Genomic DNA, 26,032 nt, shown 5'->3' with positions numbered 1-26,032 from the left:
TTAGGTGGCGGCCTTGTCACAGAAGGCCGGGCACGGCTTTGGTCCTCAGTTCCTCTTGCCCCACTGCTCTATCGGTGGCTGTATTGGCTGCGGTCATTTTTCTGAGGGTACGAACAGATCTGGACACCTGGACACCGGGACAGCGCTGCAGACCTGGACACCGAGGAAGTCTTATGGAAGCGCCCCCTCCAAGGCCCACTCCGCCCACTTGTAGGGGCATGCAGTGTCCTGCGGGTGCTGGGCCAGGAGGGGGTCTGGTGGGGGGGCTGTGCTGAAGCAGGAGACGGGGACTTCTTCACACACTGTCCCAGCAGGACCGTCTGACACGCCTCGGAAAAAGCCTCGCGGAACAAGCGTCGACTTGTAAAATCCAGATTGTCTGCTCAGCTACTTGATTTGGCCTGAAGAATTCCCTTTCTTGTGCTCTAAAAGCAAACGGTGAATGATCTCCTTCTTTGGGGCAGAGCACCAAGTGCACAGAGGTTCCTCCTTCTGGGCTCCAAGGTCATCGAAAGCCTGGCCTTCCAGGAGGGCCCCTTTCTGAGGCAGAGGGTGTGTGGGAGCCGGGAGCAGGGTTCTGGATGGAAAGGGACCAGTAGGGCTCCCTGCACTGCCCTCTACCAGCTGTCTGCAGGGTGGAACTGCTTGTGCTGCCAGAGCGTGCTGGTGGCACTGAAGACTGGACTTGGCCATTTAATGTCATTCTAATTCATTTAAACTGAAAAGGACATGTGGCTGGTGGCCTTCGCACAGGACTGTGTAGCTGAAACCACTTCTCATCCTTTAATTTGATGCCCTGGTCCAAGCATGTTTCCCACGCTCCCAGCGCGGCACATTGCCTGCTGGAGGCACTGCCTTGTTTCCTTTGGACTCTAGTTACTACCGTGCTGGGCACATCCAGGGCTGACGGCTCCCTCCCTCCCGCTCCTTTGACTTCTGCGGTCACCAGGTGGACCACCGGCATGTTTGAGTCCTGGCCGTCTGCCCTCATTCAGTTGCTCTCTGTTCTCCAGGTTACACAGAACCTATCAGATAGCTGGTTGCAAGAAGGCAACACGATAGTCCCCCCACCCCCAGCAGCACAGCTCGCTCCTGTCCGTTGCTTCTCTTTAGTTCTATGGGGTGGACAGCCACATGCTTCCACCCGGGTCCCCTCTAGCTGGCTTCACTGGCCTCAGGGTGGGCGAGCACCACCTGGCTGTTGCTATAGGCGCTGGCATTTACCCTGACCCTTGTGCCCCGCCTCCCCATTTTCTATAGCCTCTGTGCTTGAGGGCTAAGAGGAAGGTCAGGCACGTATGCAAGGGTGTTCTCGGGTAGGCCCTCTGGAAAGACTGTCCTTGGATCTTGAGTCAACTCTTCCTGCTGTTTTCTAGGCCTTCTTTTCATGACTCCAGGCTTCTTGGGGTGTGAGTTTCCTGGGGCCGCTTCTGCACTGTTACTTTCATTCTACTTTCCCCGAAGCCTTTTGCTAGGGCATCACCTGGCTTTTGGTTCCTCTCCATGATGGCCTTTTCCTCCTGTATGTTTTTTCCTGGACAGGTGGGCAGGCTGGGGTCACCCAGAATCCACCCTGTGGAGCTCCTTTCTGGCGCCAGGCTGCAGTCAGTCTGGAGAGTCAACAGGTGGCACTGTGACACTAGCTTGTGCCCACTTGCACAGGGGCAGCGGAGTGAAGGGGAGTTGCCTGCCTACTTGTCCCCATAGTGGGGTCCTGGTGACCCAGTGACGCAACTCACCCGAGGGCATAGCACCAGGAGATGCCTGGTAAATGCTAAGTGGGCAGGATCAGCAACAGGGTCATGGGGGTGGGGGTGGGGGGGGTTGCCACAACCATGGAATATTCCATTTGGACCTTGGGAGGACCCTCCCCTTGCTTGTACCCCACTTGCTGTTAAGCCCCTGTCTGCCTCCCCCATTTGCCCAGAAGAGGGACACAGGATTGGTGCAAAGCACATAAGAACCATGTCTTCCCCACTTGATATGGTTGGCACTGTTTCTTTAGTGTCCACACAGAGAGTCTGTTTCTCCCGCGTTCCCTGTTTACTCAACCTTTTATAAAAGCACGAGAGCACTGCTCAGTGTCCAAAAACACTTTATAAGAAAGCTGAGTTGAATTCAGGTATTTGGGGATGACGTTTATCTGCCAAGGAGACATCTGGATTTCCTTAAGGTTTGTGTGCCAGCTTTTCCCCTCTGTCGCTGGGTGCATTTATTCCGGATGCTGGGCCTGTCAGCCTTGTGCCTTTGGGAAATCCCTTTGGCTCCTGGGTTCTCGTGTGTTGTCCAGACGTGGATGGCTAAGAACAGTCACGTGCCTGCATCATAGTTCTTGGGCAGTGGAGCAGTGTGTGATGGAGGGTAAGGGGCAGGAGACAGAAAAGAGTACATCAGTGTTTTGTCCTGCCTGGCATCTCTTAGGCTATTGAGATTTGGAGATTCTGAAGCTGAGCTCTTCTCCCGTGTCTGCTCCGTCCTAGGTCTGGGGCCTGATGGAGACTCAGAGCACTGAGGGAACTCATAAAAGAGCACATTGGTGTGCCGTGAAGGGCCGTGGGGGTAGTAGTGCAGCTGGATCTTGACGGGCAGGTTGGAGGCAAGAACTCGGGCCCAGTATGCGGGGGCACTTCCAGAAGGCCGGCTCCTGGGCTCACTGCTCTTGGCTTGGCCTTGGGCCCCCCGGCTTTGGTGATGAGTGTTTTTCCGCCTGCCTTTTAGCTACCACTGCAGTCACGAGCCTGGCTTGCTCATCAGCACGGTCTTACATGGCATCTCTCCACCACTGTTTCCCGTCACCCTGTTGCTCGACTGAGTGGCAAGTTCTGTGCCTGTGTCCTTGTCAGTGTGGCTGGGTTGAGGGACAGTGGAGTTGGGCGGGGGGGGGGAGCCAGGGCCCTGGGGAACAAATGACGACTTGGAGAGGTGGTAAGGGGGAGAACAGAGTGACAGCAGCGTGGCCACGCAGCACGGCCACGTGGGGGTGTGCAGAGGCTCTGTGGGAGAACCAGGAAAGGAAGACCCAGGGGGGTCAGGAAAGGCTTTTTGGGAAGGTGGTGGTTGAGCTGGATGTGACTTGGCGGTGGGCGTTCTGAGACAGAAGAGGAAAGGCTGCTGCAGGCTGGGGTGCGGTGGCATGGAGAGCAGGCGAGCGAGAACCTGGCGTGTTCCAAGAATGCCCGGCCATTGGGTGTTACTGGAGCAGAGCCTCCGTGGGTGGTGAGGGGAGAGGGCCCACGGTGGGTCTGGCATCAGAGGGCTTGAAGCAGAGGGGTGACATGATCAGATTGTCCTGGAGAAAGACCACTCTAGTTTGCTTCTGGGGTATGGATTGCAAAGTTGGATGGTCGTGGATAGGGAGGAGGCTCTCAGGAGCTGTTAAAATCACCCGGGGAAAGGAGTATTGAGACCATCGCCGTTGGCAGTGGGGACGACTGGGAGATTGTCTGGAGGTGACGTGGATGGCACTGGGTGGGGGCTGGGGGTGGAAGGAGAAGGGTGCAAAGTGCTGTGCAAGCAGAGTGTGGGTAGATTGGCAATGTCCTTCAGCACAATGGGGTGCAGGGACGGCCCGCCCAGGGACATGCTGAGCGGGGCATGTTTCGGGGCCCCTCTGGAGCCGCCCTTTAGCAGGCAGTTAGATGTAGGGGTTTAGTGTGAGATCAACCCCGTTGGTGGTGAGTTCAGTGGGTGGTGAGGGTTGCTTGAGTCCGAGGCGGGAGAGACTCCCACAAGGAAGGCAACCTGTCACCTGCACCGAGTGCCACGAATAAGCGCCCCAGGGATTCCAGGGCACTCCTTTGATCTGGTGGTTAGGCCAGAAGCTGTCTTGCCCCTGAGTTGGCCAGGGCAGGTCTTAGGTTAGTGGGCTGCCGAATGGAGGGAGGAAAGGAGGGAGAAGAGGAGGAGGGGCTTGGGCCAGCAGGAGGGAGAGCTCCTTGAGAGCCAGGTTCCTGGAGGGAGGAATTACCAGAACCGACCAGGGCAGGGTTGGAGGAACAGGTCTGACAGGGAGCCAGAGGATGAGAGATCAGGGGCTGGGGCGGGGTACTGGAGGGTGCCTGCCCTGGTGGTTTCTGTCCCGCACCGAATGGGGTGATCCTCACTACGGGCAGTGAGCTCGGGCGGGGCTGGAGCAGGTTGAGGTTTCGGGAAGCTCCTTGCACTGCTCTTGTGCTAGTTTCTGGGTTTTTCCCTGGCCTGTGTTAGTAACCCTGCTTCTCCATAGCTGGGGACATGCTGGGAGGGTGCTGAGGAGAGCTGGGCTCCTGCTGTGTTGCTAGCGTCATCACCACAGTCACTCTGGACCCAGCCTCCCTGGATGACCGGGGTGGGGGTGGTAGCCATGGTCACTTAGAGCGCTGCTGGAGTCCCTTTCACGTCAGCCCCCTGCCTGGCCTTGTCGTGACACAGGGGGTGTGTCACTCTTGGGCTTACTTGCCCCATCTTTGCCTGCTGGGTCCACCAGGTGGCACACGTGCCCTCCCCCCAGGCCGTGTCCATCTGGGAGGAGGGGCTTCCTCCACATCATCAGAATCTGCTCAGAGCTGCCTGAGTACTCCTTGCTGGGAGGTTTAAGAGGTTGGGGCTTAGTCAGACTTGCCGTTCTTTCTGGGTCCTTCCAGTGATTTCTGCCCTGCTGACATGAGTCAGGTGTGTTGCTTTTCTCTGGCTTCTGGGGTGCTTGGGAGTTCCTTCTACTTCCAGGGCTCCAGCCCTGTATAGTCAGGGGCTGAGACAGGGAAACCTGAGCCCTGGGCCACGAGGTCCTAGCTGCTAATTTTAGAGAGCACATGTCATTGGAAACTCTCCCTTCCTGCCAGGAACCAGCAGCCTGGCTTTCCCCATACTGCCAGGGGCTCCTGGAGCCTCTCTGCAAACCAGGAAGCACGAGGGGCATATGAGGGCCCCTGTGTGCCCACCTCCCCTACCCCTTACCCAAGTGCTTGTTCATGACAGGGACTCTTCTGGGGGCCAGCGCCAGCAGGGCAGCCCACGTGGTTTCTGTCCCCATCCCTTCGGGCCATCTGAGTAGCAGGTATCCACGAGAACCCTGCGAAGGCTGGCAGGTGCTTGGAAAGGATGGTCTGGGAGCAGGCATCCAAGGCTGTCTTGTCTCTTCTGAGCAAGCACTTTGTTGTGGAAACATCCTGCACAAAGCGGAGTCTTTCCCTGTTCCCCAGGGGTGCCCGTAAGCACCTTCCTTGTAGCTGTAGCTGGCCTGGGCCTGTGTCCCAGGTGTGTGGGACCCGTCTCCTTTGTTACTGTTGGAGCCGTGCCTTTTCCAGTTCCCCTCTCCTCCCATCAGGCAACATAGCAAGCGCAGGGGTGGCCGTCGGGGGAAATGCAGCAGCCCGTGACCCCCAGCTGCCACCTATTTGCCATTCGTTGGCGGGTCTGGACCTGAGGTGTGTGTCTGGGCCCTGATTCTTCCTTTTCTGCTTCCCTAGCCCCAGGAGTCCTTTCTGTGTTTCTCTCATTTGGCTTGGGAGCAGTTCCCTCCAAATGGAGAATGGGTGGTAGTTCCAAGCTTGGACCTTGTGGTCAGAGAGACCGGAGTGGGGATTTCTGCCGTGTCCGTTTTTGGCTCTTGATGTCGAGTGGTTGCTTTAGCCAGTTTCCCCTCTATGAAACGGGGGCAGTGATTCTGCTACAGTATCAGGTGGGTGTGAGGATTTGGCCCATGAGTTGGAAATGCCCCCAGATGCTAGCTGCTCTCATCGTTTATCACGACAAGCCTGACTTCACGGCAAGGAAAATGGTGCTGTGGCTTCTCTGGAATACCCAAGCGCCGACCTGGAAAGGGGCAGGTTCAGGGTCCTCCGGCCATAGCTAGGCCTGGCCTAAGGTACCCTGTCACTGTGCTGCTTCCCACACCATCAGGACTGAAGGGCGGCCTTAGAGCTTCAAGCAGCCATTTTGGGGCAGTATTAATCATTCTGGTGGCAGAAGACAGCTCGCAAGCTCCACCTTTTCCCTTGTGTTGCCAGATCCAGGCTGGCGGCATCTTGCTTGGCTGCCCTGGCAATCTAAGAGGACAGGTCTAGGCTGGAGGCAGGCTTGGGGCAGGAACAACCAAGAGAAGATCGTGCCAGCCATTTTTCCTGCTTTCTTTTGTTCACTTCTCCTTTCTTTTTCAATTATAGCCTGCTGAGACGCCTGGTGACTCTCATCTCCCAGCAGGCCACACTGCTGGCCTCCAACGAAGCCTTTAAAAAACAGGCAGAGAGTGCTAGTGAGGCGGCCAAGAAGTACATGGAAGAGAATGACCAGCTGAAGAAGGTGAGTTCTGCCTGCTGGACTCTGTCACGTGACATTCCTTACGGGCCACAGTGTCACTGTTGGCCTATTGGGCTGGGGAACGTGTGACAGTGCTGGTGTTGGCAAAGCTGAGGGGTTGGGTAGAAGGGAAAGGTTCTCAGTGGGGGCGTGTATGGGAGGGGCCTGGGGGATTCCACAGGGAGAGGGACACCCTTGTTGCTCCCTTGTCTCTACGTGCTATATCCGGGCCAAACTTTTTCCTGGTAACACTGACTCTCTAATGAGCTGAACCCTATGCTGTGAACCATGGGCAGGCTAACAGAGAAGAATGCAAGGTAAGGCCTGTGGTCTCCGGAGGACTGTATCAGCTGGGGACAAGGCAGGGATGGGGGTGGGGGCATCCAGTCTTTAAAAGGTTTGTCTGAGGAAGTGAGGTGTCTGTGGAGCTGGGAAGGAGACGGAAGGATGGACTTGGGCTCGTAGACAGGATGGGATTGCGTGGGCAGGGATGAGTTCGGGGCTCCATGGCCGGAGCGAGCTGTGGAGCCTGGGCAGAGGCGGGGAGGGCCTTGGTCACTTAGGGGTGATTGGCAAAAACAGATGACAGCGGATTGAGTCCGTGGACAGAGGTAAACTCTGCAGAGCTGCTGAGAAAGAGAGGTTGGGTATGTGGCCTGTGGAGTGCAGCAGGCGGCCGTGCTGGCCCTTCCCTCTGCCTGGTGGCTGGGGAGAAGCAGTGGCCCAGTTCTGTGCTGACATTTCTGAAGGGGCAGGTGCCTGGGACAGCTTGAGGAATCCCACTCAGTGGGGAAGACAGAGCTGGATTGCCTGCCTCCCTCCCTCCCAAGTAACCCGTGCCTTTGGCGTTCTTCCTAGGAAGCTGCTGCTGGCGGAGTCAGGTTGGATGGTAGGGATGCCGAGAAGGTGGAAGAAGAGAACAGGAGCCTGAAGGCCGATCTGAAGAAACTGAAGGACGAGCTGGACATCAGCAAGCAAAGTGAGCGTTGTCCTCAGGCGTCCCCCAGCCCCTGAAAGTCTAGAACTTTCACTCGTGGTGGCTGTCCCCCTCTTGCCAAAGTGGTAACAACAAACGCACGCTTGGGCTCAGGAGCTGGGTGAAAACAGACCAGCGATACCCTGCTTGTCCAACACCACCAGCCAGGCGCAGCCCCAGCTGTCGGGGCTCGGTGGTAGAGTGTGCGTCTGGGGGCCCGGGGAGCTCCGGGGTGCTTGTAGACTGACTCCGGAGCACCTCACCCAGCACCAGGCCTGGGGACGGGTGCTCTGTGCAGGCGGTGGCATCCCCGGGGTCCTTGGGGCGGGGATAGAAAGAAGCCATGCCAGAGCTGCTTGCAGCGTTCCTGAAAAACCTGCTGTGAGCTCATCTGCTCCCTTCCTGAAGGCCCCACCTGACACGCCTTTTGCCGTCAGCTCTGAGGATGGGATTCTACTCCCTGCCTCCTGCTCTCACCTCAGCATTCTCAGACTGTTTGCCCCACACCCTCGGCCTCCCTGAAGTCAGCCATGCTGAGAGCCGCTTGGAGTCCCTCCATCAAAGGGGCTAGGGGGTCCTTCGTGTTTCTCCGCTTCCCCCAGCCGTGGTGGCCATCCCACCCCCCCCCCCAACTTTGGGGGCTCTCATGACAGCCGGCAGGGAGCTTTCTTGAAAGGAGCCGTCTCCTAGACAACCTCAGGACAGATTTCGGCCTGTGTCTGGTGTCTCCCGCAAGTGGGTTTTTACTCCCTAATCCCTATCTTTCTGTTTCCCTTTCCTCCTTACCTGCGTCACCGCCAGAACTAGAAAAAGCTGAAAATGAGGCTCTGGCCATGCGGAAGCAGTCTGAGGGCCTCACCAAGGAGTATGACCGCCTGCTGGAGGAGCACACGAAGTTACAGGTCAGCATGCTGGTCTGCTCTGTTGCATCAGATCAGAACCTCCCGCCTCCCCCCACACCTCCCGCGCCCTGAGCAGGCACAGAGCAGGCCCATCCCCAGCCTAGCCTGCCCGGCAGAGCTTTTGAGAGACCCCGGTGGCAGACTGGCTGCTCTGTCTCCCGCTGCCCCCCTCTTCCTCCATTGCTGCTGAGGCTGGGTCTAGAGAAGAGCCTGCCAAGCAGTGCCAGTCTGGGCCCAGCAGCTGGAACCTGTTTTCAGCATAGAGGGGTGTGGCTTGGCAGATGGCAGCCACTTGCTAAAGTGGCCTCAGCCATGGGTCCTCTGCACTGTGGCCGGCCCAGCCCCGTGCCTGGTGTCAGTTCCTTTGAGAGGAGCTCCTCTTACTTGTGCGCCTGGTCTGTGGTGTGGGGCCCCTGATTCTAGTTCACGTCTTCTACCGGGAAGGTCCAGGACTGGCAGCTCTCCTGTACAGGGCCCTCCACCTACCCCCCCACCCCAGGTCCTCTCTGAGTCCTCAGATGATCCGATCTGGGAGCTCAGGTGGCCCAGAAATTGGGCGTGAGGGGCAAGTAAACACCCCTGAGTTCTGACAATTTGCCGTGTTGCTTGGCCGTCCAAGTTGGGCCGCAACAGTGGGTGATGAGGAAGGCCCCAGAGGAGGACCGATGGCCCCAGTGTAGGGCATGCTCACCAGCAGGACCTGTAAAAGGCGTGCAGAATTGGGAAGGACCTGAACTGGGACCTGGGGGGGACTTGAATGCCGAGTCTGCCGTGGGCCCGAGACGGGGTGTTGGTGTGGAGTCCAGCACCTCTCAGAGAAGAGTGACAACAGAGGCTTCCAGCTGCACCCCTCTGCTTGGCATTAGGGTCACAGCTTTTGGTAGAGCAGGGCCACTCCCACCCTGGCAGGACTTGGAGTGCACTGAAGGGTGGGGTTCCTTGGTCACCTGGTACCTGTCATTTGGGGAGAAGGCAGCAAGCTGGGCCTTTGGGGTGGGGGCCTAGAGGGTGAAGGGGAGGGGTGCACCCTGCCGACCCCTTGCCTTGTGGTTTCTGTCCCTTCCAGGCAGCGGTAGATGGTCCCACGGACAAGAAGGAGGAGTGAGGCCGCTCCTCCCTGCCTGCCACCTGGCCGGTGCCCGCTGCTGCCGCCTGCGGCCCGGCCTCACTGGTTACTTCAGTTCGCCCCCTACCACTTCCCATCCCCTTGCACAGCTTACAGTTCCACGCTGTCCCGGCATACCACAGGGGACCCGGTTCTGCCTGCTCAGGATGGGTTTGCTACCTCCTGGCCGGCCAGGCACGAGGCAGGCATTGCTTCCCGCTGGGTTGAGCCTCTTTTGTGTCTTATGTTGTTTGGGGCCCCTTGTCTCTGGTCCTGCAGGCGGGTGGTTGGAGCAGGCAGAGTATATTTTTCTCTCGGGGGCAATAAAGGTTGTTGTTATGCAACCGCGCTTCATGTGTGTGACTGAGGCCACCAGAAGGCCATCTCCTCCTCCCCTCATGGGAGTGACCAGGAAGGTAGCAGCAGGTGGCTCTGATAGAGACCCCCAGGCTTTGGTCCTGGAGGCCTTCAGGTTATTTTCTTCCTGAAGAAAAATTTTCTTCCTTAAGGGCTCCCTCCTCCCAGGCTGCGCCCAGGCCCACACTTGCTCTCTCTGTCCCTCTGCCTCCTGCTCCCCAGGCAGGCCTTATTTTATGGCCGGTTGGGGCGTGTCTGACCTGTTGGGTTGGCCACTGGGCCCAGGGAAGCTTGAGAGGCTCAGTAAACCGGTGGGGCTTCCGGGTGGCAGGCTTGCCCGCCTCCTCTGAGCCTGTTCCATCACATTGTAGGACAGACGGAACGTGGCAGAGTGCCACAAGTCGCTCCCTGCCCCACTTCCTCCTGAAGGTTTGCGGGATGACCTCTGACTAATGCCTGCTAAGGCAGGAGACTTGCCCTTGACAGTCACCTATGACTGGCCTAGGGTAGAGCTAGGTGGTGGGGAGGGTGCCCCCTCTGCTGCCTGCAACCCTGGGCCCGTGTGGGGTGTGCTTACCTGCTCTGAGAGCCCACTCTCGCAGTGGGCTCCACCTTGGCGTTTCCCCCCACCCCTGACTGGCTTCGGCAGGTGCCCTCTGCTGAACAGGGCCTGGTACTCGAGCAGCCTGAGGGTCCAGGGCACGGGTGGCGGGGCGGCTATGGCCTGTCTCCCATGCGGTGCTCATCCTCTGCTGGCCCTGAGGATGGTAGGAGGGCAGGAGGAGCAGGCTGGAGGGGTTTTCTTTCGGAACTGGGGGCACCCCTGGAGATGTTAGTGCTGGTGGCTAGCTGGTGCTCGCGCTGCTCCTGACCTGGCCGGGCCTGGGCCTGGGCTGCCTTCTCCAGTGTCCCTTCCCCATGCTCTCATGAGCAGTGAGGTGGTGTCTGATGGGGGGTGGGGGCGGGGACTATGGGTGAGGCTCTCTGGTTGCTGTGCTGAGGCCGAGGGATAGGCCTGCTTTTCCAGGAAGTGTTCCCTGACCACTTTACCCTCCCTTGAGCTCGCCCTCCTGCGAACTTCTAGAGGCCAGAGTCCAAGCAGTGTGTCTGTGGGTTCTTCCCTGGCCAACTTCGGGCAGCCCCCGGGCCCCCTCAGTGTCAGGCTCTGGACCAGGCAGAGGCGAAAGCGGCACCAGACTGCTTTCAGAGTACCCTGTCTGGGGGACGGGGAACGAGACAGTGTTGGGGGTGGTAGACCAGCCGTGACTGGAGGGCCACCATGGAAACTTTGCTAGCAGCCTTCTGCTCCAGTAGGCCTGTGTGCCCCTTTGCCCCATGGTGTCCTCTCCCTTGCCTCTGGCTGTGGTAGGCCATGGTGCACCACAGTCCTGGGCTGATTCCTTCCCTTACCTGCCTCCCACTAGATTGTCAGACCCCGTGTCCTGAGCCTGTACTGCAGAGGCAGACTCCGGAGTAAATGGGGACTGCCCACTGCTCTCAGGGTCCTAGCCGAGCAGTCCCGACTTCCGTGGACTTGTTTTTGAATGATGTCGATGTTTCCTGAGTCTTCGGTGGCATTGTGGCAGGTGGCTCGTAGACCATTTGGGAAGAGGTGCCGAAGCCTGGGCCGAGGCCTGGCCGTGGTGGGGGGAGTGGAGATGGTAAGGAGCTGGGGTGAGCCCAGGGTAGCGAGCAGAGCGGGCCTGAGGGTGACGCTAGGCTGCGGGCTCCAATCTGTGGGTGCGGAGCCAGAGACTGTCGATGGAGGAGTCAACAGGGCAGGGCGTGGTGGGAGGGCCTGGGACACGGCCCACGTGCCGCGGGGCCGTGCCGAGTCCCGCGGGCAGGCACCTCCACGTGCCAGCACAGGCCTGAGTTGAGTTGCAGTCGGGCCTGCTCAGCCAGTGCTCCCTCTGAGCTCCGTGGGGACCTGCCCCATCCAGGTTCTCGGTGACCACCGCAACATGGCTGGTGGCGGCATCATGAGCCAGAGGCCCCCTTCCCCCCGGCCGTGTAGTTGAGCGCTAAAGCCCCTTCTCCGTAAGGGGACCGTGCCTTGCCGAAGAGCAGGCACCGGCCCGGGAGGGACTGCGGTGGGGAGCAAGCCGGTACTTCCCTCTGAGGGGCCGCCGCCCCTCCGCAGGCCGGCCTCTGGCGTGAGCACCAGGCTCCCCAACCTTGACCCACCATCCTACTTTGTGAACGTGACTGTGTACCTCATAGAAGCCATCTCCTGCAGTGTCTTTGTGTCTGGCTTCTCTCCCTCAGCATAAGGTCTTCGAGGTTCAGCCATGTTGTAGCAGGTATCGACTTCTCATCTTTTTTTAAAGTTTTTATTTATCTAAGTAATCTCTACCCCCAATGTGGGACTTGAACTCATGACCCCGAGATCAATAGTTGCATGTTGTTCTGACTGAGCCAGCCAGGCGCCCCAATTTTCTTTTCTTTTTTAAGACTGAATAATATTCTGATCTGGAACGGCCACATTTTGTTCATCCATTTCCTCCCGTCAGGGGACACTTGGGTTGTTGCTTCCACCCTTCTTACTTTTTTTGTTTTTAATGTTTAGTTGTGAGAGAGAGAGAGAATGTGAGCAGGGGAGAGGCAGAGAGAGGGAGACAGCGTGAGCGGAGAAAGGGCAGAGAGAGGGAGACACAGAACCCGAAGTAGGCTCCAGGCTCTGAGCTGTCAGTACAGAGCCCGATGCGGGGCTCGAACTCACGAGCTGTGAGGTCTTGACCTGAGCTGAAGTCAGATGCTTAACTGACTGAGCCACCCAGGTGTCCCCCTGCCCCTTCTTTCTTAATCCCACGCCAATCAGGCTTCTGCATGTCCCTGTATGCCCGACCCTGTCTTGTGCAGATCTCCAGGATGCTGTCTCACGAAGTGAGCATTCTAGGGCCTCATCGCCCTGGACCATCAGCAGCACCCCGGGGAGCTGATCACCTCCCGCCCTAGGTGTGTGTGTGTGTGTGTGTGTGTGTGTGTGTGTGTGTGTGTTTGTGTGTGTGTGTGTGTGTGTGTGTGTGTGTGTGTGTGTGTGAGAGAGAGAGAGAGAGAGAGAGAGAGACTCCTGATCCAGGAGGCCACCCTGCGCTTGGGGTCCCTCCCTCCCCCCTGGCCACCCCTCCTCAGTCTCTGCTGCCAGTTCCCTCTCTTCTCTGCCACCTCTAGGGTGTCCCAGGACCCCAGGGCTCGGTGCGTGGGTCGCTTGTCCCTCTACACGGCTCTCGGCCGCCCTTGGCAAGCTGGTGCAGCTTCAGGGCTTTCTGGCCCATCTCTGTGTGCTGAGAGCCTCTAATGTTCTCTCTCCAGTCCAGACTCTTTCTGGAACTGCAGATTCCTTGTCCACCTGCTGATGAGACACTCCCACTGAGGCGACATCTCTGGCACAGTAGGCCCACAGTCAGTGGCCACCGCCACCTCCAGACCTTCTCTCCCGCGTTTCCCTGGGTGCAGGGAGGGCCTGGCAGTGCTGCCCTTCCCGGTGCTCACGTGCTCAGGCTCACGGCGTCTCCCTGGCTCCTCTCGACCCTGCGTCCCAACCGCCTGCAGCCCTGTTGCGGACGGCCTCGCAGGCCTTGCAGACAGGCCCCCAGTATGCTGCTCGTGCCCTGTCCGGCTTCCTGGGCTCTGTTGCAGCCTTGTCCCCAGCCTCCTTCCTAGCAGCCCCACCTGCCTGTCCCTCAGGAGGTGACCTGCTCTGTTGGGTGCAGTGTGTGTTTGGGCCGTTTTGGAGAATCTCCGCGCTGGCCACTTCCCACCCACCTTCCCTGCTCTTGGCCTTCCTCTCCAGTTACCCTTTCTCCCGGCTTTGTCACCTGCTCAACCCCCATTCCTGGAACAGCGCCGGGCGCAGACCCTCACAACAAATACTCGCCCGAGGAAGCAGCTCAAGGTGGGAAGGCTCCCCCCGCTTGCAGCCCCAGCACCCCTGACCCAACCCCACTACCCCTCACGACAAGCAGAGGTGGAACCAGAGCCGGCTTTGGAAAATGACATGTTTTATTGCTATGTTTGCAGTGGCTTTTTAGCACAGTAAGAATGTCCCCGCCGGACCCCGCCCTCACCCAGTCCCACCCCTCCGACCGACGTCGGGGTGGCGCGGGGTGGGGGAAGCCTTTCTAGGGTCCGCTCGGCTGTCTCGGAATCGGACGTGACACACACGTGGGTTAATTAAAGCTGCTACATGGAAGACTTGAGCCGTGGAAAGTGCATCAGCCTTAAGCTCACAGGTGGGAGCCGTGCCCGGGGTCCCTTCCCTGGCCGGTGCCCACCTCAGATCCCTGCAGTGGCGCCTGGCCCAGGGGGCAGGGCGGGGGCGAGCCTGAGCGCTCCAGGTGAGCAGCCCCAGATCCCCCAGGGGTCAGGATGCCGCCTCCACTCACCCCGCCGCCTCGCCTCGCGGGCAGAGGGGGTGCGGGGATGCTCCGGCCCCCCGACGCCCACCCCCCGCGGCCATGCACTCCTCCACCCGGTCTGGGGCCAGGCGCTACACATGCACACCCACACGACAGACTCGCGCGCTCAACAGCTTGAAGCTTTTGCCTATGAAAATTAGATCTATAAATTCACACTCCTTGGCTGGGGCAGAGGACTTAAGGGGTGCTGAGAGGGGCAGGGAGCGGCAAGGAGAGGGACGCTGGGCAGTTTTCTCTTTAGAAATATACAAGCAGAAATCTCTTTTCCTCAAGTTTTTATAAAATGTGCAAAATACAAGCCTCGTTAGCCCACAGGCACAGTTTACACCTGGTAGTCACCTTTGCTAAGAGATCTAGGTTTATCCTACATACTCACGCACACATGCATTCGTACACAAGCTCACACAACTGATATTGGTGGCAATTGGCGCGGGAACCGGAAGGTTCCCTTGCTGGCTGGCTCTCTAAGCTTCTAGGATAGGGATTTGGACGGGGAGAGGGGAGAGGGGGTCTAGCCCGGCTGAAATACTCGCCCTGGTTCTGCAGCCCCTCCCCCACCTCCCTCCTCCCCTCTCCTGTCCTGTCCCCCAAGCAGCCGCCGCTGCCTCCTCTAGGGGCCACCCTGGGGTGTGCAGGGCAGAGCCCGGAGAGGCAGGCGCATCTGCGGCGGGCACTAGGGGGAGGGCGGTGGGCAGGGCCTGGGAAGCAGCGTGTGTACCAGCTTGGGTGGGGGGTGGGGAGGCATCTATTTTTGGTGGGTTGTGATATTTTTGGCGTTTTATTAAAAATGGAAAAAAGGTTATTTTAGTTAGCACTCGTGGTGCTTCCCCCCCCTCCCCAGGCAGGCCCCCAAAAGTGTCAGGGAAAGGCAAGCCCCCGGGAGGGATTGGGGGCCGAAGCAGGGGCTGCTATGGCTACAAGAGGGTGAGCTGGTGATGTGAGCCGGGGTGCTTGTCACATGACGCTCTCTACCACCACCACTTTGCTGCTCTCGGACACTGGGGTCAGGGTGGTCAGGCCCCTGACATCGGAGTCCTGAGCTCTATACTCCAAGTGGTGGAGGCCCCAGACAGGCTGCGTCAGGTGCTGCCAGCGCTGCAGGAGAGAGGGACACGTTCAAGTCCCCGGGCGGGGGGAGGGGGCGCACACGCTTTTTCCCCTTGGTCTCTCTCCACTTCCCACCACCTGCCACGGGTTGGGGGTCCGGGGCCCCTCCCACAGGCACTGACCACACCCCACACTCTGTCCTAGGGAAACGGGGCAGGGGCTGGGGACAGACCTCTCTCTCCTCCCCCTGCCGTGACCTGGGGACCTGGAGGCTCAGGGTTCCTTCCGTCCACCCCCCTGTAGGATGGCCCAGAGACTTCTGGCCCAGAGACTCCTAGCGTGATGCTACATCCTAGTACTGGGTGGGAGAAGGGGCACTTGGAGGGAGGGAGGGAGGGAAGGAGGGAGTCATGCAGGGAAGAGGGGGTGCAGGGGACTGACCTCAGCCACGGTCCCCTTGGCCCTGAGGAGGCAGCCCAGGAGGTGGAGGGGCACACACAGCATGGAGGAGAGCGCGAAGCCCCAGCCCATGGCCTCGCCCCACCACGGGTACACGTAGGTGTTGTTGTAGACTAGCGGCTTGTAGTACACCACGTTGAAGATAAAGATGCCCTGCGGGTGAGAACCCCCCCGCCGCGCGCTCAGCCAGCGGCGGGCCCTCGGCACCCCTCCCCCGGCTCGGGCCTCCCCCGGCCCTTACCATGCAGACCAGCGGGGTGAAGAAGGACCAGCACCATTTCATCCAGGGGCAGGGGCGGTACCCGATCATGCAGGCGACGTCGTCCATGAAGCGGTCGGCTCCTGGGGCGAGCGAGGCGGGAGGGCTGGAGCCGGACACCCCACCACCCCTGCTCCGGCCCGCACCCCCAGCTCGCCCCGGGGCCCGGGCCTACCGTACACCCAGGCGACCACCACGCACTCCCAGAAGGCCTGCCACAGCAGGGTCGTGCCGCTGGCCGAGTAGTAGTCAAACAGCTGGAAGACGTACATCCCGCCCTGGGGACGGAGCCGGGTCAGGGAAGGTGGCAGGCAGCGGGAGGCCTGGGGCGGCCCCCACCCCGCCCCCACTCACATCAGTCACCATGGAGAGGTCGATGACAAAGCAGAGGGCGCAGCAGAGGGCCACGGAGATCTCCCTTTGGAAACGGAAGTAGTAGGAGGCCGGGAGGAGGTCGAGCAGGCCAGTGATGAAGCCTTCCACACCTACAAACTGTGGCCGGGCGCTCAGGCCACGCCCCTGCGGCCACCTGCCAGCCGTCCCCCCTCACCCCGGGGCCTCCCCCACGCTCCCGGCACCCTCCGTCCTGTCCCCCCCCTGCCCCCCCGCAAACCTGGCTGTCCAGGCCGAGCAGCAACAGCATGAAGAAAAACAGGGCAGCCCAGAGCGGGGCCACAGGCATCAGCGTGACGGCCCGGGGGTAGGCGATGAAGGCCAGGCCGGGTCCTGAAGGGGGAAGCGGCAGGGTCTCGACACCTGTGTCCCGCGCCCGCGTTCCGTTCCGTCCTCGTCACTGCCCGCCGCCCTCCCCTTCTCCCCTTCCCTGAGCTTCCAAACTGAGGGACGACGCCGGGGCGTGCTGTGGCTGGGGGCCTTTCCCCTTGAGTCAAGGTGTTGCCGGGGGGCCCGAGCCCGCGAGAGCGGGGTGTCTGGCTCAGGCTCCGGGTCTTGCCGGCCGGCAGCCCTTGTGGTCACCGGTCACCGTTCACCCCGGAAAGCCCCTCCTCTCCCTCTGCAACACTCGGCTGAATGTGAGGGGCTCAGCCCACGGCCCCGGGGAGGGATGCACGGACGGAGGGACGAGAGCTCGAGGCCCCCCGTGGCCCGGCCCGTGAGGCTCCGGCTCGGGGCCGACCGGAACAGCTGTGCCTCGCAGCTGCTCGGCCGGGCCTCCCTCGGCCCCGAGTGACGGGACAAGCGAAGTGAATCTGTCTCTCGTTTCCCGGAACGTCTGTGTGCACGTGTGTTCGCGGATGGGGTCTGTTAGGACGGAAGGCCGGGCGGAGGGGTCGGGGTCCTCACCTGATTCCGCCACCTTGGAGATGTGCACGCCTTGCTCTGCGGCCATGAAGCCCAGGATGGAGAAGACCACGAAGCCAGCGAAAAAGCTGGTCCCGCTGTTGATGAGGGCCAGGATGATGGCGTCCCTGGGGGCAGAGGGGCCGCGGGGACTGGTCAGGCCGCCTGCTGCCCGCGGACGCGCGGCGGGGGCGGGGGGCGGCCTGCGGCACCTACTTGTAGCAGTTGTTGTTGAAGCGGTTGTAGCTGCCCAGCGCCGTGAGGGCGCCCAGGCCGATGGCGTAAGAAAAGAAAATCTGGGTCCCGGCATCTATCCATACCTGGCGATAGACCAGGGCGGGGAGGAGGTGAGGGGCCCTGCCGGCCTGGCCCGCCCCTCGTCCCATCCAGCCCACTGCCCCCTCACCTGAGGGGACCCCAGCTTCGACCAGTCAGGCTTGAGATAGTAGATGATGCCATCCAGGGCGCCGGGCAGCAGCACTCCCCGCACCAACAGCACGACGAGGACCACGTAGGGGAATGTAGCCGTGAAGTACACGATCTGGGGGGGGGGGGGCGCTGCTCAGAAGGGGCCCTGCGGCCCCCGCCTCCCCACTTAGGGGCCCCCAGCCTCAGCAGGGGGGCAGGCGGGCCACACTCCCCCCACTGTGGTACGGTCCGCTCCGAGGTCAAGCGGGAGGCCAGCCTGCATCCCCCCCTTCTACTCCTCAGAGCCTGGGCTCCTCCCGAAGGAAGCGGGGTGCTCAGCTGGCCATCGGCCGCCCCCGCAAGGACAGGTCAGCTGTAGAGGGAGGGCGGAGGCAGGACCTTCCCCGGGTGGGGAGCAGGACATCGGCCTGGAGGCAGGTCCCATGCCTCCTGTGGTTCTCTGCACAGAGGCAGGGTCCTGGGCAGGCCGGAGTGGACTGGGCCGGCCGGAGACAGAGGTGACAGCGAGGTGACCGCGAAGACCTCTGCCTCCCTCCCACCCTCAGCAGAGCAGGACAGGTAGGCAAGGGACGGCCACGGACTGGGTCCCCCCAGGCTGGCCGCAAAGCAGAGAGTGAGGAAGTAGTGAGTGAGGAAGAGAGGGAAACTGGGGCGGGGATGCCCGACACAGGCAAGTTCAGCTGGCTGTCGCCTGGGCCTGTCCCCTCAGGACGGAAGCCGTCTGGGCTGGAGTTTCGAGGGTGGGGAGGACTGACTACGCAGGCATGTGTGGGAAATCCAGTGGCCTGGATTCAAGTACCTGCCCCCTCCTCAGGCCCTGGCCTGGTCACCTCGCGTGGAAGGGGTGTGTCCCCCCCCCCCAGTGGAGACGCCTCTTCTCCCCACCGGCCATGCTGCCCCCACCCCTGCCATCATCACTCCCCCCACCCGCCCGCCTCCAGCTGTACCTTTCCTGTTGACTTGACCCCCTTCCAAACACAGAAGTAGACCAGCACCCAGCAGGCCAGCAGACACAGGGTCACCTCCCAGTTGAGGGCCCCTGGCACGTCCAGTCCCCCCGAGAGCCGCAAGACTTTGTTCCTGGGGGAGGGACAGCCCGTCAGGGCTGCCGCAGCAGAGGGCAAAGCGACCTGGGAGCTGTCGCCGGGGCGGTACTCCCCCGTGCCGCAGCCCTCGGGTCCAGCTGGGGCCACCTGGGCACCCGGCCCAAGCCCACAGCCCGGAGGCGTTGCAGTGCGGGAGGCAGGAGCCCGGGAGCCCCTGGCCAGAGGCTGGTCGTGCCCTCGGTGGTCTCCCCTCCCCCAGGCTGGCAGGCACAAGGGGACTGACGATGCCCGGGACCGAGAAGTGGTGAGAGAGTGAGGCCCGTCCATTCCAGCTTCTGTAGGGACTGCGTGGGGGCTCCCCGAGGACAGGCAGGGCCTGGGAGTGGCCCCTGCTCAGCATCCCGCCCCGCCCCCGCCTCCCAGGGGGCCGGGCCCCAGCACACGCAGACCCGGGCCATATGGGGAGCCCACAGACAGGGACAGGCAGGGCTTGGCCCAGAGGCGCCTGACTCACTCCCAGAACTCGATGACAGGGGACCGGCGGTCAGCAAGCTGGTCACATGTGAGGTTGGCCAGGCTGGCATTGGCACAGTCTTCATGGCGGAAGATCTCCACACAGTCAGGAGTGTTCCAGGTATGGCCACATGTGGCCCAGGGCAGCGTGGTGGTGAAGGACTTCACCAGGTAATAGAAGCCCCAGGCCAGCACCATGATGTAGTAGGTGTTGCAGTAGAAGACGATCACCATGGAGGCGTAGCCCAGGCCTGGGAAGGAGAGGAGTTTCTGCGTGGGCTCTTCTCTGGCTGCTCCCCACCGCCCCCCTTATCTACCCTACCGAGCTCAGAGAAGTCTTTGGAGCACGACTGAGATGTGGTGGGAGGATGGTGGGGAGGGCAGATGCAGAGAGCCCCTGGACTCTCACTTGTCCGAGTAGCCCGACACTAGAGGGCTGGCTCGAGGTTCCTCCCTTGAACCCTCCCCTCCTGCTGCAGTCGGAGCCTCAGCTCCTGTGAATTCCTTAGTCTCACACGGGTCCCCTTCTGGGTCCCACTGCCACTGTGGCGGTTGATGGAGGGCCAAGCCTCCAGCTGGCCCCCCAGTGGCCTCCAGTACTCAGCAGCTGGGGGCTTCCTGGTGACCTGGGGTGGTGTGGGAGATGGTCACTCTCTCAGCGGGCAACCGGGGCCAGTCACTTCGCCTCTCTGAGCCCTGGCCTCCCCAGGGTCCCTCCTAAGGCCTTGAGAGATAACAGGGACACTGCCCACACGCAGAAGGAGCTCTAAAGTGACTTTTGCCAATAGTCCTTCCCTTCAGATCCTCCCTGAACTTCCCATAGCTGCTGCCCCACCTCCTTAGGCTGGCCCTCTGGCCTTGGGAGAGCTGGCCCTTGACATCATCTCCTGTTCTCGCACCCTCTGCTCAGCCCCGGTGAGCCAAGAATGCTTGGCAGGGTCTGTTCCCGGCTCTGCTGGGCCTGGGCGCCCTCACCCTGGTAGAGAAGCCAGTCCCCGACTCCCATTCCCCGCATGCCTAACGTCACTGGGTGGTCTCCAGATCCTCCGGCTTCCCACTCGTGACTTGGGGGGGTATGCACTGGGTCCCCGGCCTGGTGCTCAGATGAGACAAGATTTCTCAAGTGGGTGCCAGTTTTGCCCTAGCAGTGGGAAAGGGGAGGGGTCGCTGAGGGAGAGGGCAAACGGGACCGGCCTGGGGCCGCTCACCTTTGAACAAGGGGCAGATGTTCCAGACGTTGATGCTGCCGGCCTTCATGAACTGGCCCAGTGAGATCTCCAGGAAGAAAATGGGGATTCCTCCGACCAGGGCGATCAAGACATAGGGGATAAGGAATACACCTGGGGGAGGAAGAACACAAGGGTGGGCACTTGCCCAGGGCGGCCCCTTAGCCCCTGGCTGGCCAGCCCAGCTTTCGGAAGCCGTGGGGAGGCCAGGGAGGAGCCAGCTCCAGGCTCCTCCCCGGCCCCATCCTAACTTCCCAGTGGGTGAATCAGTGCAGGGGGTGGCCACTGACTCAGAGTTGCGAGGTGAACAGCCTTGCTGGGAGGAGGGGGTTGGAATGTCGGGAGGGCTGTGGCTGTCCCCCGACGCTTACAGCCCTGTTTCTTGGGTAGGGGGCCCTGTGCTCACAAGGCTTCTGGCCCCACCGTCACCGAGGGTGACCTAACAGGCACGGAGGACACATACAGCCTCGTGTCGCAGTTGGCCAGGCAGCACGGGAAAGAGCGGTGAGGCCATGTGGATGCGTCCGTGTGCGTGCGTGTGTGCGCCATGGCTGGCACTCCGGCCTGGGGGCCTGTCTGGCTTGGGCAAGCCTGGGTTTTCCTGCACCCAGGCACTGGCCTGCAAGCATGAAGGTCCAGGGAAGAGGGTGGGTGGCAGTCTTCTGCCAGGGGGCACGGTGGGGGGGGGAATCTCGAGGTATCGGTGAACAAAGACGGAGTCAAGGTGGGGTAGTACAAACTCTGGTGAGCCTGGCTCTGGAGGCTGCAGGCAACAGGCCAGAGACCACAGGCCAGAGGTGGGGGGTAAGGGGAGCTGGGCATCAGCAGCCTCCCCCCCCCCCCCCCCCGTCTGCTCTCCTGTCCTCTCCAGGCCCCCTTCTGTTGCCCCAGCTCAGCTCTGCATTACTCAGAAGTCGGGCTTGGCTGCAGCTTGTCCGGCTGCTGGTCCCAAGCATCCTTCTTGTGTGTGACCTTGGGCCAAGGCCTTCACTCTGGGCCTCAGTTTCCCACCCATCATCCAGTCACCATGGCTTTCCCCCAGCCCCAGCGCTGCTTTGCAGTCACAGGACACCCGGTGGCTATCGCTGTTGCTAAGCTGGGCCCGGGGCAGGCGGGCATGGGGTATGCGTGCAGTGTGTCCAGCGGCGGCGCCAGGCGGCCCAGGCCGCAGGCTACCCAAGCCTGGCTCAGGCACCCAGTGTTCCAGGCCCAGGCTGGAGGGGAGGGGAGGGGAGGGGAGAGGAGAGGGGAGGGGAGGGGAGGGGAGGGGAGGGGAGGGGAGGGGAGGAGAGGGGAGTGAGGGGAAGAGAAGAGAGGGGAAGGGAGGGGAGGGGAGGGGAGGAGAGGGCAGGGGGAGGGACAGAGTAGTCCATTGTGTGTGTGTGTGTGTCCGTGTGTGCACACGTGGGGGCCCCGCACAATGTGCCACTTGTGTGCCTGACCGGCGGGGGCAGCCTGGGCTCCTCACCTCTGGGAGCCCCCCAGGGGCAGGCATCGCCTTCCCACCTCATGGCCAATCACTCCGGGGCCCCTGCGCCAGGAGTCCGGGGGGAGGCAGTCCCGGGGCTTCGGCAGTTGGCTCGCCGGCCCCCTCCCCCCACACACTGCCAGGCACATGACCGGCTGGGGGGTGGAGGCCGCCGGGGCTGAGCCACCGAGCGGCAGCGGCCAGCGAGGGGCGGTCTCCAGCACCCCCTATCCCGGACTTCGGCCCCGCGCCCCGGTGGGGCGGGCGGGGGAGGGGGCCCCTGGCGAGGAGGAGCGGGGACGCGGCGGGGCGGGGGCGCTCACCTCCGCCGTTCTTGTAGCACAGGTAGGGGAAGCGCCACACGTTGCCCAGGCCCACGGCGAAGCCCACGCACGACATGATGAAGTCCATCTGGCGCGTCCAGGTCTCACGCGGCGGCACGGCCAGGCGGCCGCCGGGCGCCCCCAGGCCCGCGGGGCCGTCGCCCTTGGCCGGGGCCCCGTCGGGCCCGGGCGCGATCAGGGGGCCCTTCTTCTCGTCGCCGGACACGCTGTAGATGCCGTTCTCGGCGCTCTTCTTCGCCATGGCCCCGGCGGGCCGCGCGGCCGGGCCGGGGGGGCGCGGCGCCTCGCGGGGGCGGGCGGACGGGCGGCGGAGGGCGCCGGTGGCGCTGGGGGGCCCCGAAGGCGCGGGCCCGCCGGGGGGCCGGGGGCGGCCGGGCCGGGGGTCGGGGAGGCGGGGCGGCGCGGTCAGAAGCAGTCCACGAAGCACTTGAAAGTGAGCCTGAAGAATCTCATGTGTGTCGGGGGCCCGGGGGCGCGCGGGCGGCGGCGGGGCCCGGCCGGGCGGCGGCGGTGGCTCCCGAGACTCCTGTCCGCGGCTCGGGCGGTGGCGGCGGCGACTCGCCCGGCCCGAAATTCAGCCTAGCGGGGCGCGGGCGGCATCGGGCGCCCACGGTCTGCAAGCGGCGGCCGGAGCAGGGGCCTGCGGCCCGCGCCCCCCGCCCCGGCCCGGGCCGGCGCGGCTGCCCGGCTCGCTCGCGGCTCCGGCGGCGGCGGCGGCGGTGGCGGCGGCGGCGGCGGCGACGGCGACGGCCGAGGCGCGCTCGCCCCTCCTTCCCGGCGGCGGCGGCTCCAGCCGCTCTCGGGGCCGCGGCGGGCTCAGCGACTCGCCACCGCGCTCCGACCGTCCCTCTCTTTCCCGGTCCGAGCGGCTGCGGCTTAAGAACCGACTCCCGGTGATGTCACTGTCGCCCCACCCCCACGACCGGGCTGGTCCCCCTCCCCCCGCCGTCCCGCCCTCCCCGTCACTCCGCCCACCTCCTCCTTCCCTCCTCCCGATGAGGAGACGCCACTCCGGCGGGAAGCAGGATGGCTGCTACCTGGGGCGCCAACCAGCACGTCCTTCCCAGGGACAGAGCCGCTCCTGACCCCGAGTTTATCTGGGCCTGGCTCCCTCCCAGATCGCCCCTCCTAACCTGCCCTTCCTGGTTCTAGGAAAGCCACTTCCCTGGCTGCCTTCCAGCCATCCTTGCCCTCCTTTCCTCTTCTCCCCACCTCCTTCCAGTCTGTCCCATCCCTCTGGCCCTTCTCTGAGTCCCAGCTAGGGCCTGGGCCAGTGGTGGGTACCAAGGCCTAGGGCTTCCTGGCGCTCCGCACCAGAGGCCTGCCGGCTGCTTCTGCGTCCGGAGGGAGTGGGGCTGAGCTGGTGGGCGAGGGAAAGGCTGGACTGGGGCTCTGTCTCCAGGTGTGCTGGGGGGGGGGGGGACTTTACCAGAGGCACCGCCCTGCCTCCTCCTGGCGTTCAGCGTCGAAACCCTGGAAGCTTGAGGTCAGCGTCCCAGCTCTTGGGGTGAGAAGTCTCTCTGAGTCTCCTAAGTGGGCGAGGACAAGCCTGCCTGGCAAAGCAACACACTGTCACCAAGGAGGGGTCGCAGGGACCCTCGCTGCCCCCACCTGTGCCAGATGTGCGGGAGATTCAGGCACGAATAGGGCAAGGCTGCCCCCTGGCGCCTGTCAGGTGCACAGACCCTCCCCCGAAGGCCTCAGCTGGGAGGCCCAGCACCCCCCACCTGCACAGCTTCTCTCTCCAGGGACCTTCAGGCCTCCCTTTAGCAAGGGTGTTCGGCGGCCTCCCGACCCGCAGCCGAGCAGCCTGTTGGGAACTTTGCAGGGCGAAGAGCAGCCATGGGGTGGGGAAGGAAAGGGTCGTTGTCCCGGCCTGGGGACGGGAAGGGTGCCCCCCGCCCCCCACCACTCCCAGACTCTGCGATCACCAGGCTGCAGTCCCCAGATGGCTCATCCTGTTAAGCTAAACCCTCAGCCATCCGGCGGCTTTTAGAAGAAAAGCAGTTCTGGCCCGAGCCAGATTGAGCCTGCTGGGTGAGGAGGGGCAGGCCCTCCTCCCAGGATGGCTGGAGTAGCCTCCGGGGCGGGGGCTTTGTGGAAGCCTGGCCAGGTGGCCTGTGCTCAGGTTGGGTCAGGGCACGGGGGGGGGGGGGGGGGGGGGGGGAGCGGGGTGAGGCTTGGGGATGCGCCAGGTGGCAGGGCGGCTCTGTTCATCGGAAGACCCTAACTGGAGTTTTCTCTGGCCCGGTGTCAGACTGAAGCTGGTCTGCAGACAGAGGCCACCGAGAAGTGTGTGACATGTAGGCGTCGTGGAGAAGTGGGGGCCACCGGGGAGCAAGGGCAGAGGGGAAAGACGAGTAGCCCAGTGAACCACAGATCTCGTCCCGGCGGGTGGGGGGGGGGCGGGGGTGCCCGCGGAAGGGAGGGCGGTAGCCGTGATGGACATGGTCTTCGGGCAGAGGTCAGACAGCGCCCTGACAAGCAGGGGGAAGTGAGGACGCGTGGACTCGGCCGGGTGCAGGCAACCCTTTCGAGAATTTAAGATCTTGCTTGTACCAGGAGCGCGGCGGGGAGAGAAGGCAATGGCTGGAGGGGGTGTGGGCCAGCGGGTGGCACTTTGGGAAATGGCTGCCACTGCAGGGAGGGCCGAGGGTGAAGGCGGCAAGACCTGGGGAACCTGAGGAGGGCCTTTGAAGGAGCCAAGGGCGGGTCTCCTCTCCCCTGGGAGGGGAGGCAGGTTCAAAGGCCAGTGGCTGAGCAGTGAGTGAGCTGCCTGCGTGAGATCCGTGAGATTCGTGAGATCCGAGGCTGCTGGGAGAGGGGGCAGCTTGGCCAGAGGGGCCACAGGGAGGCCGGAGGGGGAGGTGAGTGCTGAGAAGGGCCCGGGGGAGCTCCGGGGCTCTAGGACCCAAGCCGGCACCCCTCCAGGGGGAGCCTTCATGGGGGTGTCTCTAGACCCTCCTTGGGGGGGCGCTCCATGACCTGGGGGTGTGCAACAGGCCCCCAGACCAGACTTGACAGGGCTGCGCCTTCCTCCCCCCCCCCACCCCCCCCCCCCCCCGCCGCCACTCCAGTCTCCCCCAAGCAGGTAACCACGCCCCCCCCCCCTCCCGCCCCGGGCCACAGTGGCCTCCTCCTCTCAGCCGGAGCAGCCACGCTGGACAAATCTCCCCTGTCCCTCCCCATCTGATCTTCTCTGGGCTTTTGTCTGTGCTGGAGACGGAGTCAGATTCCTCTCTGAGGTGTACAAAATTGGGCAAGAGCTGGCATGTGGGCTCCCAGCACTGCAGAGCAGCGTGCCCCCTAAGCTGGCCTGCCCCCATGCCCCACGCCGGGCCCACTGTCTGGGCTGACTTCCCTCTGCCCCTGCAGACTTGGCTTGGCTGCCACCTGTCCCGGGGAGGCCAGAGAGATGGGTGTGCATCCGCTGGCACCTGCACTGCCAAGGCGAGCTGGGCATCTGTGGGGTGCAAAGTTCATGGACTGGTCCTCGCCTCCGGCCAGGATGAATCGGCGGGAGTCGCCCCGAGTGGGAGCTGGAGGCCGGAACTCTGGCTCCTGTGGTGCTGCCCCAAGCAGCGTGTGGGAGCTTCCGATCTGCCAAGGACAGCCACAGCGTTCCTGGGGCTGGTGCTGACCATCTGAACAGGACACAAGCGGAGGGAGTTGCAGCCCTCGGGGTGGCGGCGGGGGCGGGGGTTCTCGGGGCTTGGGGAAGGTATATCTTGCCCCCCTCTCCTCCCCGGGCGGGCGGGAGCCACTGGGGGTGAGTGGGGTGCCGAGGGCCAGGAGACCTTCCCCCCTGCAAGCCCGGTCTAAGCCTCCGTGGCTCCTGCCAGGCCCCTGTACCCCCGTGAGGCTGGCTCCCGAGCACGTGAGGGAGTGGGTGGGGGCCTCTCGCC

The 26,032-nt window shown here is 62.8% G+C and overlaps 2 protein-coding genes across 4 annotated transcripts in view; one reads left to right on the top strand and one right to left on the bottom strand.

The window, feature by feature from the left end:
- BCAP31 (B cell receptor associated protein 31) overlaps window positions 1-9,603 on the top strand; it is a 30,030-nt gene extending 20,427 nt beyond the window's left edge. For both annotated transcript variants that reach the window (XM_058714685.1, XM_058714686.1), the window contains exons 5-8: window positions 6,144-6,279; window positions 7,135-7,255; window positions 8,054-8,154; window positions 9,221-9,603. In XM_058714685.1, the coding sequence (XP_058570668.1) occupies window positions 6,144-6,279; window positions 7,135-7,255; window positions 8,054-8,154; window positions 9,221-9,259 (397 nt within the window). In that variant the 3' untranslated portion in view covers window positions 9,260-9,603. The remainder of the gene's footprint in view (window positions 1-6,143; window positions 6,280-7,134; window positions 7,256-8,053; window positions 8,155-9,220) is intronic.
- Window positions 9,604-13,603: 4,000 nt separating this feature from the next.
- Window positions 13,604-22,476, bottom strand: SLC6A8 (solute carrier family 6 member 8). 2 transcript variants are annotated; one of them, XM_058714684.1, is made up of 13 exons: window positions 22,107-22,476; window positions 20,298-20,429; window positions 19,091-19,340; window positions 18,478-18,610; window positions 17,508-17,642; window positions 17,318-17,421; window positions 17,105-17,229; window positions 16,416-16,528; window positions 16,166-16,294; window positions 15,978-16,080; window positions 15,785-15,885; window positions 15,526-15,696; window positions 13,604-15,132 (listed from the first exon to the last, which is right to left on the bottom strand). In XM_058714684.1, exons 1-13 carry the CDS (start codon window positions 22,366-22,368, stop codon window positions 14,992-14,994), a joined length of 1,899 nt encoding a protein of 632 aa, XP_058570667.1. In that variant the 5' UTR covers window positions 22,369-22,476; the 3' UTR covers window positions 13,604-14,991. The 2 variants fall into 2 exon arrangements, with proteins under 2 accessions (XP_058570667.1, XP_058570666.1); XM_058714683.1 differs by having other exon boundaries at window positions 16,157-16,294; window positions 22,107-22,475.
- Between the last annotated feature and the right edge of the window lie 3,556 nt (window positions 22,477-26,032).

This window comes from Neofelis nebulosa, chromosome X, assembly GCF_028018385.1.
Source record: "Neofelis nebulosa isolate mNeoNeb1 chromosome X, mNeoNeb1.pri, whole genome shotgun sequence".
Classification (NCBI taxonomy): Eukaryota; Metazoa; Chordata; class Mammalia; order Carnivora; family Felidae; genus Neofelis; species Neofelis nebulosa.
The sequence above is the reverse complement of the archived record's forward strand: the minus strand, read 5'-3'. Positions and strand labels throughout refer to the sequence as shown.